The 13887-nt window shown below is 53.6% G+C and overlaps 7 protein-coding genes across 7 annotated transcripts; 4 read left to right on the forward strand and 3 right to left on the reverse strand.

Moving 5' to 3' along the window:
- Window positions 1–328: 328 nt before the first annotated feature.
- Window positions 329–1740, reverse strand: tit1 (tRNA dimethylallyltransferase, mitochondrial; the record flags this gene model as incomplete). Its single annotated transcript, XM_064833096.1, has 2 exons — window positions 329–1615; window positions 1672–1740. 2 exons carry the CDS (start codon window positions 1738–1740, stop codon window positions 329–331), a joined length of 1356 nt encoding a protein of 451 aa, XP_064699365.1.
- Window positions 1741–2011: 271 nt separating this feature from the next.
- Window positions 2012–2899, forward strand: CAF16 (CCR4-NOT regulatory complex component; the record flags this gene model as incomplete). The annotated part of the gene is made up of 2 exons (XM_064833097.1): window positions 2012–2138; window positions 2190–2899. The coding sequence occupies 2 exons, from the start codon at window positions 2012–2014 to the stop codon at window positions 2897–2899; spliced, it is 837 nt and encodes a 278-aa protein (XP_064699366.1).
- An 850-nt stretch (window positions 2900–3749) lies between these two features.
- Window positions 3750–4504, forward strand: LTS14_000385 (uncharacterized protein; the record flags this gene model as incomplete). Its single annotated transcript, XM_064833098.1, has 2 exons — window positions 3750–4104; window positions 4161–4504. 2 exons carry the CDS (start codon window positions 3750–3752, stop codon window positions 4502–4504), a joined length of 699 nt encoding a protein of 232 aa, XP_064699367.1.
- Window positions 4505–5286: 782 nt separating this feature from the next.
- On the reverse strand, window positions 5287–7533 carry LTS14_000386 (uncharacterized protein; the record flags this gene model as incomplete). The annotated part of the gene is made up of 1 exon (XM_064833099.1): window positions 5287–7533. One exon carries the CDS (start codon window positions 7531–7533, stop codon window positions 5287–5289), a length of 2247 nt encoding a protein of 748 aa, XP_064699368.1.
- A 1403-nt stretch (window positions 7534–8936) lies between these two features.
- On the forward strand, window positions 8937–10191 carry LTS14_000387 (uncharacterized protein; the record flags this gene model as incomplete). The annotated part of the gene is made up of 2 exons (XM_064833100.1): window positions 8937–9336; window positions 9389–10191. The coding sequence occupies 2 exons, from the start codon at window positions 8937–8939 to the stop codon at window positions 10189–10191; spliced, it is 1203 nt and encodes a 400-aa protein (XP_064699369.1).
- A 452-nt stretch (window positions 10192–10643) lies between these two features.
- On the forward strand, window positions 10644–11844 carry LTS14_000388 (uncharacterized protein; the record flags this gene model as incomplete). The annotated part of the gene is made up of 2 exons (XM_064833101.1): window positions 10644–10659; window positions 10733–11844. The coding sequence occupies 2 exons, from the start codon at window positions 10644–10646 to the stop codon at window positions 11842–11844; spliced, it is 1128 nt and encodes a 375-aa protein (XP_064699370.1).
- Window positions 11845–12012: 168 nt separating this feature from the next.
- On the reverse strand, window positions 12013–13794 carry LTS14_000389 (uncharacterized protein; the record flags this gene model as incomplete). Its single annotated transcript, XM_064833102.1, has 3 exons — window positions 12013–12404; window positions 12456–13347; window positions 13432–13794. 3 exons carry the CDS (start codon window positions 13792–13794, stop codon window positions 12013–12015), a joined length of 1647 nt encoding a protein of 548 aa, XP_064699371.1.
- Between the last annotated feature and the right edge of the window lie 93 nt (window positions 13795–13887).

Below are 13887 nucleotides of genomic sequence, written 5' to 3' on the forward strand. Positions count from 1 at the left end.
CGCGCGTCGCCGGACCCGAGCGTAGGACCGCTTAGCTCGCATGAGGAGCAGGAGCTCTACACTTGAAGTAGGCAGAGAGAGTGTTCGGCCGGCGTGTACTTCTGCACCCTTGTGGGATGATGTAGACACCTGACTCGTCCTTGGCCTACCTCTGCAAAGTTCCAGAGTCCTATGCGAGTGCATGTATGCGCGGTCGCAAAACTCGAGCATCTGACGAGTCATCTACGCAACATACGGTTACTCCGCTTCAGATTTACAGCTCATTCGGAGAAGTCCAGGACACATTGTCGCCAAGGCGTACTTTGTATGTGCATGCAGGACTTCGACTTCAGCTGCCACTGACAGGCACCACCACACCTCGCTCACGCTCACGGCGCCACCTGAGAGCCTTTTTATGCGCCTTACTGCCAACATGCTGCAGCCACTGCTCCTGCACAACACAAGTGACATCACACACCTCGCAATGCTGCTTCGTCCAAAGCTCCGGGTTTGCCGCGAGATCATAGTCTCGCTTGGGCTGCAGCATTTCTGCTGCAGCAGAGGACAACGAGCTAGGTTCTGGCATAGATTCTGCAGCCAAGAAGTTTGACGTGAGGTCAACTGCAGGCTGGAACACGGTCTCTGCGAACCCCGAGATGTCTGAGCCGTCGAGAAGATATAGTGAGCTAATGTTGTTGGTGGAGGCGAGCGAATTCAGAAGCTTGATGCGGATCCAGCGAACCTGTCTCTTTGCGTACTGCCTGGTGGCTATCTGGGTCCTCTCAATACCGTAGTCCTTCAAGCTTTGCAACTCTTCATCCGATGCCGTACCGCCATGCATAGCGCTCACATAAGCTTTGAACTCCTTGTAACCAATACTGACCCAGATGCCTCTCGTCTCATCTACGGATCTACCATGTGTGGCTTCATCAGTCGCATAGTCGTGCAGTGTGCGCACTTCATCCAACAACCCGGCGTTGAGCATCTTAGTGATCCGTCCATCAAGCCGCCGTTTCAAGCTGTCGGCTTCTGCATGGATCCAGAAGAGCAATGTATCGTATTTCATGGACGCACTTGTATCACACTCCTTCTCGTTGGCTTCAATTCGAATGGACTTCTGTGCTTGCTGCTCAGCATAGACATCACTGGCCTTCCGTCCAGTTTTTATGAAGATCTCGAGACTACGCTGAATCTTTCGCCTATCGTTCGGATGCCATCGCGCCGCCATGACCGGATCCACCTTCTGCAAATCTTTGAGCAGCACGTCTGTGGGTTGTTCCAGAGCTGGCAAGATATCCTCCTCCTTGTCCGAAAGATGCTGATCATCGTCATCCTCCTCCTCGGCCAGCCTATCGTGGAACAGTACCGATTGCGTATAGTAATGAGTCCCCCCAACAAGAATCGGGAGCTTTCCTCTCGCTCTAATCTCCTCGATCACTCTCACTGCTCGCTTCACGAATGTTCCAACTACCCATGTCGGCTCTTGGAGCCCTATACAGCCAAGCAGGTGATGCGGGATGCCTTGCTGCTCTTCTATCGTGATCTTGTTCGTGATGATAGGCAGTCCTTCGTACAACTGCATAGCATCACCGTTGACGATCTCGCCATTGTGTCGCTTCGCCAAGTCGACTGCTAGCTATCTCCTGTGGTCAGTAGACAAGGGGAGTTGACATGAAAGCTGGAAAGATATACATCTGACTTTCCTGTGCCTGTCGCGCCGATGATGGCTATCAGTGGGGTCTTAGGGACTTTACGTGTCATGGTGGTCACGGAACGAAAGCCCGTCCGCAGTAAAAACATAAGTATCTACCATGCACTCATGTTGGTGAGAGCAATAACAGCGGATGCATGAGGACGAAAAGCTTTCGGAGTTCACGAACGCCGAAAGGAAAGTCTCGATCGTCGGTGTTTGGAAATGATTCACCATTGCTTCGCTGTATCGCACGATTACTTCAAGAACACATACAAATATCGAGAGGCAGCTACAGTAAATTCGAGGTACCTACAATAGCCGCTTTTACAGATCGCCATCATGACAGGACAACCACCACCAACGATAACGGTCTCGAACCTCACTTTCACATTCCCAGACAGCACCACTGGACTGACGGATATAAGTCTCGACGTGCCAGCTGGTAGCCGGACGCTGCTCATCGGTGGTAAGAACGACCTCTGTATCCATGATAGACTATATGACTAAATCCTCAGAGCAAATGGCGCGGGCAAAACAACCCTCCTCCGCCTCCTCTCCGGCAAACGGATGGCCCCTGGCGGAACAGTCTTCATAGCCGGTATTGACCCCTTCGCCACTGGACTAGCTGGCGTGACCTACCTAGGGTTGGAATGGGTGCTCAATCCCATCGTACGAACGGATATTGCGGTACCGGAACTTCTCCGAAGTGTCGGCGGCGACCACTATCCTGAACGGAGAGATGAATTGATCAAGATCTTGGATGTTGATATGACTTGGCATATGCACGCAGTCTCCGATGGAGAGAGGAGACGTGTGCAGCTGTGTATGGGACTGCTTCGGCCATGGACAGTGTTGTTGCTGGATGAGATTACCGTCGACCTCGATCTACTATCACGCCACAACTTCCTATCGTTCCTGAAGCGGGAGACAGAGTCGCGGGCATGTACGATAGTGTATGCCACGCACATCCTAGATAATCTCGCTGCATGGCCTACGCATCTGGTGCATATGTCCCTGGGCACGGTCAAGAAATGGGGTGCGATAGACTCGTTCAACGTACCCGAAACGAAAGGAGGTGCGGAAGGAAACTCACGACTGGGTCAACTCGTGCTACAGTGGCTCCGCGAGGATCTCGAGGAGAGAGGGCCACGAAAGGGGCAGGGCAATGAGGGCAAGACGTATCCGGATCTGGAAGGGAAGGGGGGGTACGGATTGGAGAGCAAGTGAAGCGTTGAAATGCCAGCATAGGAAGTGCTAGCTTGCAGCATAGACGGGAGGGTCATAGATGGCATTCAACGCCATAGAACATGAGAGGCGAGGATTTCAACACATTTAGCGTAGGTGTTTGCTGCTTTAGTACGGCATTCGTCTGGTCCACAGCAATATCATAACGTTCATCGAGCTGCTGGAATATGTCCGTCGGTGTCACAACGGCGGGCGTATTGATGCCTGCCTTGCACACATGCTGATCATTGTGATCGTGTGTTGTACCATGAGCCGTCGCCAATACTGCTAGGCATAATCTGTTTGACGAGAAGTGTCTTACATGGCATTCATCGCGCCTGCACAGCCTCACATCTGGGGGATCCGTGTGGCAGTGCTTGGCGATGGCGTGCGTCGAACGTCTGTTTCCTTCTATGCCTCTTTTCATCACTCTCCATCTCGTAAGAAGAGAGCTGAAGTTGATGCAAGTAGTGGCGCTCCGTTACCATACGGTTGCATGGCAAGCATGGCATCGGCAGGCGACATGATGATACCACAGGCACGTGAACAACGATCATGTTCGGCCAGTCTCGGCTTCCTGCGGCCAGCATTCGCGGCTTCGATGGCACTGCTGTGGCTCAGCTTATCCACATGTGACGTTCTTCAGCTGTTGAGCTCTCGAGGCAGGTGGCAGTGAACATCTCGCATCCAGCTGCTCAGTCAGATTCATCGGAGGGGTAGGTATAAGCTTATATTGCTCTCCTTCACCTGCTCCTACTTCATCTACGCAACAATTCCCCATCTTTCGTAATCCGGACTACCATCACTTTCGACCTTTCTCTACAATCACCACAACCTAAGCGCGACTTCTGCAATGTCAGGCTACGACCAATATAACCAGGGCGGTGGCTACGGTCAACAAGGTCAAGGCTATGGTCAGCATCAAGGCGGCTATCAACAACAAGGCCAGTACGGTCAAGAACAAGGCTATGGCGGACAACCTGCGCAGCATCAAGGTTACGGCGCCCCTCCCGCACCTCAATACGGCGGCGACTATCAGCAACAAGGCTCATACGGACCACCACAGCAAGGCGGCTTCCAGCATGGCAATCAAGGCTATGGTGGCGAGCAAGCCCACTATGGTCAGCAGCAGCATCAGCAGGGCTATGAACAGCAGGGTCAAGCGGGGGAGTATGGTCAGCAGCAGCACCAGCAGGGTGGTCCTTGGGGTATATATCATTCGCCAGCTCACAGCTTTCACACAAGATCACTAACAATTTCGCAGGCCAAGGTCCACCACCATCCGGCGACCCAAACAACCCATACGGCTACGACCGCGCCCCAGCCGATCCCAACAACCCACAAGAAGGCGAGCGTGGTTTCGGCGGTGCCATAGCAGGCGGCCTTGGCGGCGCCTTCCTTGGCGGTAAAGCCGGCCACGGCATCATCGGTGGTCTGCTTGGCGCATTCGCAGGCAGCAAAGCCGAAGATGCCTTCAAGGACCGCAACAAGAACAACCAGCAGCAATCATACGGCGGCGGCTCGCAGTACGGTGGCGGTTCGCAGTACGGCGGCTCGTCTGGCTCAGGCCATCACCATCACCACCACAAGCGTGAGGGCGAGTACTAGAATACTCGCTCCGCGACGAAGATATGGCGGGGATTACTCCACGGCAGGCAATACTCAAGCCGCGAAATTGGTCTTTAATGGGTATCAAGGCGTTAATGCTATACAAAGGCTGCTTTCGATAAGCAAGCTATGAAATTGACGATGTTATCGGAGACAGTCGGAGAGTTCAGAACACTGCATGTGATTGTCTAGGACCAACACCTGCTGAACCAAGAATCAAAAGAAAATGTGACTCGAGCTTCTCAGTTTCATATCCCAATTCCCAACCCGCGACACGTCTCAATATGCGCCTGAGCCCGGGTGTCTCCATCCATCCGGTGTCAAACGCCACAAGATGCGATATCAAGATTTACATACTTTTGCGCAAAATGGTTTCCCGGCTCACTTCTTGGCAACGTGTTTTTCATGTGCTGTCTTTGCGCCATCGGTTCTGTGGCAGGTTTCGGCTCTTGTAAACAGAGTTGAGACGGCGTCGACACGTGCACGGCACTTGAATGTTTCTTGACTCGTTGGTGCTTACTTGAGATGACTGGACGGCAGCCTTAGATCAGATTAAGCATCTTACGTGTTTGATGCTCTCAGTCACAGTGCGTCTCTTGGACTTAGGCCTCGCTCACATCGTAATACGCGTTGCTGACGTGGCCAAAGGCTTCGAGCGGAACACAGGTGAGACGAGAATTGAAACAGGGAGACACCTGGGTGATGTCGTGGTCATCGTAGCATGGTTCAATAATGTCATAGCTCGTGAATACCTGCTACTCCATTGCACACGCACCGTCAGCTCACACACCAGCATGCACATCAAACTCTGGCCGTGCAAAGCGCCACTCATCGAATTCCACCTCTCCAGGCATCTCGACACCATTGGTCAACCTCAACCGAGGAAAGTGGTCGTTGGCCCATACGTACTTGTACCCTTTGCGCGGCGACTCGCCATAATTGCGTGGAGAGTGGATCTGTTCGATCCGCTCTGCTGCGCGTCTTGCCTTGTTGCGAGCTGCGAGTGTATCGCGCAAGTGCTGTTGAGATCCTGCTGCACTGTTGTAAGGTGGGAGGCCCAGGAACCAACGGCCCCAGTCGTATGCTATTGCTGTAGCTGAGGCGAGGAGTGAGGGACTGGCTGCGGATGTGGACTCCTCCTCGTAGTCAGCTTGGAGCTCATCTGCTCCTGGCTGTGCCTCTTCCTCTTCCTCCTCCACCAAAGCAGGGTCTCGCACTTCGCACGCAGCTTGCACCTTCGCGGCAAGGTCTTCGTTGACAAGTACAAGAGCGCCCGAATGCCAACCTGCAGCAGTGACACTGAGTGCGAAATAGGCACCCAAGCCATCGTCCTCTTCACTTCGCACATCAAATTTGTCCTCCCAGTCTCTGCCTTGCTGTTCAATCCACTCGCTAATTTCACCCTGGCAATCCATACCAGGGCTACCAAGCGCCATCCTCAAACGTGGTGCAGCTTCAGCCGGGTTAACACCACCAGCTGTCAAGAAGGTGATCCAATCCCGCTTCTCCTCTTCGAACCAGACTCGGCGGCCTTCGGAGTATGCGTGTGGCAGGAGGCGACCATCGCCACCAATCCCTTGGTAACGCATACCACGCAGTCGACCTTCAGGATCGCCGTGGCCACCTAAGCCCAATGCACCACAGGCTTGAGGTTCGTTGCCGTAGCTCGTGATGTAGCCTGGCGCGTGAAGAGCATGGAAGTGGTAGTCGCCAAAGGCCACGCTAATGACATCTTTGTGCTGAAGAGCAGCGACAGACTTGAAAAGTGGGTCCTGACTTCCGGTGCTGTGCAACGCATCTAAGGCACGATCTTGATTGCTGGTTAGCACAGTGCCATCTTTCAAGAAGACGGCGAAGGAGCGGAAGGAGCCTTGTACATCCGTAACGAACACATCTGCGTTCTCCACGCCTTGCGTTACGTCGAGCTCGAAAGGTTCGCTAAGGCGCTGTTCATCACGTGTCCAGATTATGCTCGAGATAAAGAGCTTCCCAAGATGAGTGTTGAAGAGCACTATTTCCTCGAGAGCAACGATGCTCTGCACCTCTCCAATGATCTCGGCCGTGCTGTCGATTGTGCCTGGAGCGGCAGTGTCCTCTTTGCCTCGGGTCTGCCGATAAGTGGTGTTGGGTACCACGGCGGTCTCCATGACGAGTGCAGTGTCTTCGATGGCTGTATCATCGTGTCCACGTCTCAATGGATCCCAGAGTACGATGCCACACCCTTCGACTAATGCGACACTCTTGTTCCAGCCACCGACGACTTTATGCACCGTGCCTCGACCTGCAGATACTTCTTCTTTCGTCTCATGGTGTAAGAACTTGACGTGCAGTGCAGCATGATCGATGTCCTGCCAGCTCCATATTCGACCACTATCTGACAAGCCAAGGACATGAGATCTACCTGTTGAGAACTGCTTGATCGCAGTCTTGTTGTCATGTCTCTCGGCAGCTTGGGTGAAGCCAGGAGGATATCGTAGTGGTGTAGGTTGCATCTTGATGGCTTGCATGTACGGTGGTCTTCTCTGATTGAATTGCTCACCGTCCATGACACCGACGGTGTACACCGCACCTTTGGCAGTAAGCATACTGGTTGACCACCCACCACACTGCACATCGGCTACCACACCCAAGTTCTCCGTGCCTTCCATTTCCGCTGGCCAGCTAACATGTCTTCTACGGTGGCCTGGTGCTCTACGCACGATCAGACCAGGTACATGAGGGTGGGCTGTCTGCGGTGCCTCGAAGGAGTGGCCTAGACACGCTTTGTCGTTGCTACCCCAAGTGTAAATCCTGCTCTGCGTGAGTAGGCGTTTGTACAGCTTCTGCCAGCGTTTCCCATCGTGCTGAACTTGAGGTTGGTTGGGGACACGGAAGGTATCCCGGACTATGTTGGACCAGAATTGAGCATCATGGACGAACTCGGACTGGTGGAGTGATTTACATGTTGAAGTGAGGTGTAGGAAGCTCGTGGCATCCAGCCGTGGAAAGATGAGCAGCAGTATGTCGACTGGAAGGTCGAGAATGTTCATCTTGCTTGTGCTGCGATGGCAGTCTGGTTGATAGTTATTCTACCAGCTTCTTCCGATATTGATCTGAATATGATGTTGCATTTAGAAGCACAACACTTCCAACAAGTTACTGCTATGTTCACTGTTGACCTTGCTACGTCATCCCCAGCGGTTATTATTATTATTGACAGCACACTCACCAGCAATGGCGCCTCAGGTCTCCACACTTATATCTCGCGTGACTGGATTCCTGCAGAGTCCAGGTTCTGGTTCTCGCAATCATTTCACATCTTGCGGCGTCACTCTCGTCGATGCAGCTCATATTGATCCTCAATCTCACTCATGTGGCTTCCAGCAAGATATATTGTCCTCGCCGCAGCCCTACATGAGAAGCGGCTCAGTACCATATCTGAGCCTATAGGCTGATCCCCCTCTCACGACACCCGTCGATCCTCCAAATTCCTCTCAACATCAAACGACCATCAACGTCTGCGGGCCGTGTGAAGACCTTATCTAACCAACCGTTCCTTCATTTTCGACTCTGACCATATTACTATAGGCGTCTATATCATACACGATTGAGTTTGATGGAACCGAGACGGGACGACTTAGGCTAGGAAGATGCCGTCGAACAATGCGTTCTTCGGCGACTTCATGATACATCCCAGCAACGGCCCAAGTCCCTCTGCCATCAGTGCGGTGAGCACCGGTACATCTCCGACCGGGCATCCCCTCCATCGTTGTGCCGGTTTCGAATTTCTGCTCATCTTTTGTGAGGCTAGCAGGGAATTGTGGACTAGCGGCAAAATCCTGGAGAGGCGCGAGCGTCGGATCCTGGCTCACCAGCAGGCCCTTTCTCCACGACAAGCACCGTCTAACTGCCACATAATGACCAGGGTGTCGTTGGTGATCTCCTCGACCAGGCTGTCAAGCGAACGCACATGCGTTTCAACTGAAGCAATGGATGCTTGCACCTTGGTCCTGCTTTGGGACGGTGTGTCGCGGTGTGGTTAGGCCAATGTACATGGTAAGCCTGAAGTGTAGGTCTCTGTCCGATATTCGTGTTTTCATTTGTGACGGTGTGGGTTTGACTTGTCTACGTCGCGACGTCCTTCTCTCACGCTATTCGGACCTTCGACTACAACTGGAGTGTTACTGTTGGTCGGCGACGTGGAACGGCGGTGGGCGCGGTACGGTATATTCTTTGAATTCGCACCAGTCTGGCTATCTTAGACTTCGAGTTTCAATAACAGCTTACGGCTCCATAATTGTGCTTTTGCTACTGCACGGCTCCACCACACACGACCATCGCTAGCCGGGTCGACTGTCACTCAACCTTCTATGCTTATCAGCACTTCATACCCTTCCAACCGGCATCGCCTCGACTCTCTTGCTTGCCAGATCTGGTACTCGGGCTTTTCGCAATGGCCTCCTCGCTGGCAAACGGTGTGACAAGCGATATGATTGCCGCAACAACTTCGACAAGTGGTATTGCGACACTATCCACAAATAAACACATCACGACGTCCAGCCTAGCTCAATCCGCGGCAACATTATTGAGCAGCAGCACTTCGAGCCATGTGGCCGTGGGCACTTTGACGACATCGACATCGTCCCCGATATCGACGTCTCTGCCTCTTGTTACGGCTGGTCCGAACCATCTCAATGACAGCGTGGACACTACCAGCATCAGCTGGGGTCCCGATATTACTGCTGTACCCATCCCGACCCAGGAGGCTTCGGGCAATAGCAGTCAACCTCCGCCAGCTCATACTGGTCTCTCGCCCAAATCAAGGCAAATAACGATCGCAGTGTCGGTCATAGGTAATGCAAGATCTTCTTCCTTGACTTGTCTCTAGCACTGACATCGTCTTAGGCGGAGTACTGTTCATCGCAATACTCATATATATCTGCTCTCGGCGACGAAAGGGTGCAACGTACTCTGAGGTTGTGACCTGTCGACCTCACAATCCGAGCACCATACTATCAGGCACGGACGCACAAGAGATGCGACTGACTGCGCTACCGATCTATCGAGAATACCGATACTCGGTCCGATCGTCCAAGCACCCATCTCTGATCAATCTGTCACATCCGCCTACGAACAGGAAATCCTTACCGAGCAGCAAAGCCGCACGCAAGCTGGCTAGGCAGAGTGCATCAAACCCAAGTGCCTGGAAGTCTGCCCATCCACCTACTGCGCCGCAGACGCCACTGCGGGAGGTACATGGTCGGTCATTCCTGTTCGACGCGAGTCCACCACAGAGTGTGGTCAGTAAGCCGGAGCGAGCTCGAGTAATAGAGCCACAACAAGCCCCACCGAAGAGCTCCACAAGGAATTCAGGTCCAATTGTATCGATACGGCGGAGCACCAAAACAGACGACCTAGAAGCCGGCCACGCTACACCTCCCGAGTCGCCCAGGTCACAGCACTCGACGCAACTCTTGAAGGAGCGATGGAGCTGGACCAACTCGCAGGCACCTACCACGCCACGTCTGGCAGCACTGAGTATGCGATCGTCCGTAGGAAGTCTACCTGGCTTCAGAAGCATAAGAAGCTGGGTGCGCGGTCAAAACTCACGGATGGCTGAAAAGCGACCACCGATGCCAAAGCCACGAATGCCGGCGCTGAAGAACAAGGCTTCAATACCGAAGTTGGCGCCTATATCGATAACATAATCAAGAAGGGGTGGGAAGGATGTCATGATCCAGGTGATCAGGAGGAATACCTTGTCGGCGAACATGGCTGGTGGCTGTGGTGTTACGACGCCTTCTGGACAACACGAACGTCTCCTATTACACACGTCGATAGGGACGACTCTACTCGATCTCTCGACTGTCATCTTGCATTGCTGTACGTTGCCCTTGGCGCAACTGTCCTTACATTAGATACCCACTCTGAGCGTCTTAGCGACTCTTCTAGCGTTCCTGTATAGCGATGCGATTCGTTAACCATGTACCATACATAGCTGGTCTATGCGACCTAATATTCTGCTACATCTTCGCTACTGATAGTATTCGGCCCGTGTCCTGACTGCTGGACCCACACAATCTCCACGTCTCACCGGATAAAGTCCGTCTTGCAATTGCAATGCATTGAACTTTACTGAAAGGGCAGGTACCACAATTGCATGACGACTCTGCTACGTACGTGAGAAGCAACTTTTACAACCGCAACGACAACGTCAACAAAGCACTTATAACGAAACACAATCGCCAGTATCGCGCACCGTGCAGACATATCGTCGATTCCAACAGACCAGAAGCACCCTCAGACTTTCCACTACGATGTCGAACAAAGTCGGAGTCGCTCTGATAGGCAGTGGTATCTTCATAAAAGAGGAGCATCTTCCCGCCGTCCAAGCCAGCGATGAGCTCGAATTGAAAGCCATCTACTCTCGATCACTAAAGTCAGCCGAAGGCGTCTCGGAAGGACTCTCGAACGTAGACCTGTACTCAGACGACTCAGAACCTGGCAAAGGGTTCAAAGATCTCCTCGCCCGGAAAGATGTACAAGCCGTCATCATCGCACTCCCAATCATGGTCCAACCCAAATTCATCCGAGAAGCGCTAGAAGCAGCCAAACACGTCTTTGCTGAGAAGCCACTCGCTCCTGATGTCAAGACCGGGAAGGAGCTCGTGGACTGGTATCATTCCAACATCGATACGAAGAAAGTCACCTTCGGCGTAGCAGAGCAGTTCCGCTACCTGAACGCCTTCATGTACGGAGCCGAACAAGCTCGATTCTTTGGCAAAGTCATAGGCTTCAGACATAAACTATCCGGCAACGTCAAACACGACATGAAGTACATGCAAACCGAATGGCGCAAGAAGCCCGAACACCAAGGTGGTTTCTTACTAGATGGTGGTGTCCACTTCATAGCAGGGATGAGACAATTGCTAGGCGAGGAGGCGAAAGTGAAGAAAGTCTCCGCGTTCACGGCGTTGAACAAAGAGCATCTACCGCCCGTGGACACAGTAGATGCGACTTTCAAGCTCGCAAATGGCTCGACGGGCAACTTTTCCGTGTCCTTTGGCACTACCTTCAAAGGCGCTGAGTGGGCTATTGCTTGTGAGAAGGGAAGTATCACTATTGATGGAAGTAAGGTCACCATCACGCCACTGGACGGAGAGGCGAAAGTGGAGGAGAAACCTGATACGCTCGGGGGCGTGAAGCAGGAGGTCTTCGCTTGGGCCAAGAGCCTAGTCAGTGGGAAGCAGGAAGATAAGCAGAAGCCTGAGGAGGCGCTGGCGGATCTGGAAATTCTCGAGACCATGTTGAAGAGCGGAGAGGCTGATGGGCAGCCAATTGAGCTGAAATATCAGATTTGATTGGATGGTAGAGCTACTTACATCTGATATTAGGAATTGTTTAGTCAGAGCTTTTCACGTCGTTCCTAGGTCATGTGAGCTGGTCGGCTCAGACCAGATCTTCCTATTCTCATGATTATGCGGAGGTTTCGCTAGCCAGAACAGCTTATGGAGTCATTTCTAACACTCCTAATAGCGTCGCGGTGGTGGAGGAGCACCGTACCCGCTCTGTTGCGGCTGTCCCCCGTACCCTTGCTGGGGCGGGTAACCACCTTGACCAGGAGGAGGACCACCATAACCTTGCTGCGGCTGCTGACCGCCATAGCCACCTGGGCCGCCCTGACCAGGGGGTGGACCGCCGTAGCCTTGCTGCGGACCACCATAGCCTCCTTGATGGCCTCCGGGGCCGCCGTAGCCGCCGCCTGGTGGCATACCTGCACCAGGAGCCATACCGGCCTTTTCGTCTTTGGTATCGTAGCTCGGGTCGATGGCACCGAGGATGAGCTTGATCATCCACAAGTCGGGGGTCAAGTCGACTGGGGGTTGGGCCTTAGCCATCTCCGCGGACTCGTTCTCGTAGTCTAAAGAGTGTTAGCTTGAAGTTGGTAGATAATACGACTGTTTTCGCTTACTAGAAGTGCAGTCTACCTCTTTGCCGACCACCGGGTCATTGTCCAGCTTGGCCAAGAACTCAGTAGCCTTTTGATCGTTGCCGACCTGCGCAAATTGGAATGCAATCGCACCTGTACCGTAGCTCGAGCGACGTGCATTATCAAGAGCATAGCGCACGGTGTCAATCAACTCATTCTGGTTCTCGCCCGCCGGCTGACCGTCGGTGATGGCAATGACCAGTAGCGGCTTCTGCAGCTGCTGGCTACGGAGCTTAGGGATGAGGATCGGATCGATGACCTTCTTGCGAAGCTCGGTACCGAACGGCGTCAATCCCTTGTAGCGCTTGTTCGTGAGCAGCTGCTCGATCTGCTGCTCCGTGCGAAGACCAGATAGCATGTTGAGCGGGATCTGCTCATCGTTCATGAAGCGAACATCGATACCGTCCTCGTCGAAGAGGGTGGCGGCAAATGCCACGCGCTGCATGATGAGCTGGAGATCCTTGATACGCTCGCCGTTCTCTTCGAAGGACATGGAGCCAGAGTCGTCGATGTAGATCACGACATCATACAGTGCAAGACGGACGATATCCGTAGCGATCTCTCTCTGGATGCGCCACGCCTGGCAGAGGCGGTCAACTTGTTGTGCAGCACGTTGGGCGATCTGCGGGAGACGCTGTCCGCCGGGCGTGCCAGGGCCGTAGAACGCATTTAGCTGCTTCTCCTGCACTGCCTGCTGCAGCTGCTGAACGTAGCCCTGCACATTCTGTGGTGCTCCGCCTTGTGGTGGTGGTGCTCCTCCGTATTGGGGTCCTCCCTGCTGTCCGCCGTATCCGCCTTGAGGTGGCTGCTGTCCATACTGACCTTGCGGAGGAGGTCCTCCGTAGCCGCCGCCTTGCTGTGGAGGAGGGCCGCCCTGTGAAAACATCTTGGGTTAGCATGCGCGTATAGAATCAACAAACGCGCAGAGATGATATCGCAAGGCGCAACATGGACGAACATAGCCGTAACCTGGTGGACCCGATTGCTGAGGATATGGTGATTGTTGCTGTGAATACGGTGGCTGTGACCCGTACTGCGATTGTTGCTGCGAACCATGTCCTCCGTATTGTTGTGATGGCGGATGGCCATATTGTTGCTGCTGCTGACCTGGGTAAGGACTCACCAGCTGACCTGGCGGCGGCGGAGGTGGACGTGAGTAACCGCCCTGCTGCTGCTGCTGACCGTAACCAGGTGCCGGCGAGCCGTAGCCTGGTGGACCCGACTGATATGGAGGTTGTTGCTGGTAGGGTTGCTGTTGTCCCGGATAGCCAGGCTGGAGAGCTTGTGGGTATGGTGGTGCGCCGGCACCGCCTGCAGCCATCTTCGCGGCAAGTGGCATGGCGTTGGTAGGTGATGTCGTGTGTTGTGGATGGACGGAATGCCAAGATTCAGAAGCAAAGCAGGGAATGGTGCA

Source organism: Recurvomyces mirabilis (assembly GCF_035927965.1).
Source record: "Recurvomyces mirabilis strain CCFEE 5264 chromosome Unknown scaffold_1, whole genome shotgun sequence".
In the NCBI taxonomy this organism is placed as follows: domain Eukaryota; kingdom Fungi; phylum Ascomycota; class Dothideomycetes; order Mycosphaerellales; family Teratosphaeriaceae; genus Recurvomyces; species Recurvomyces mirabilis.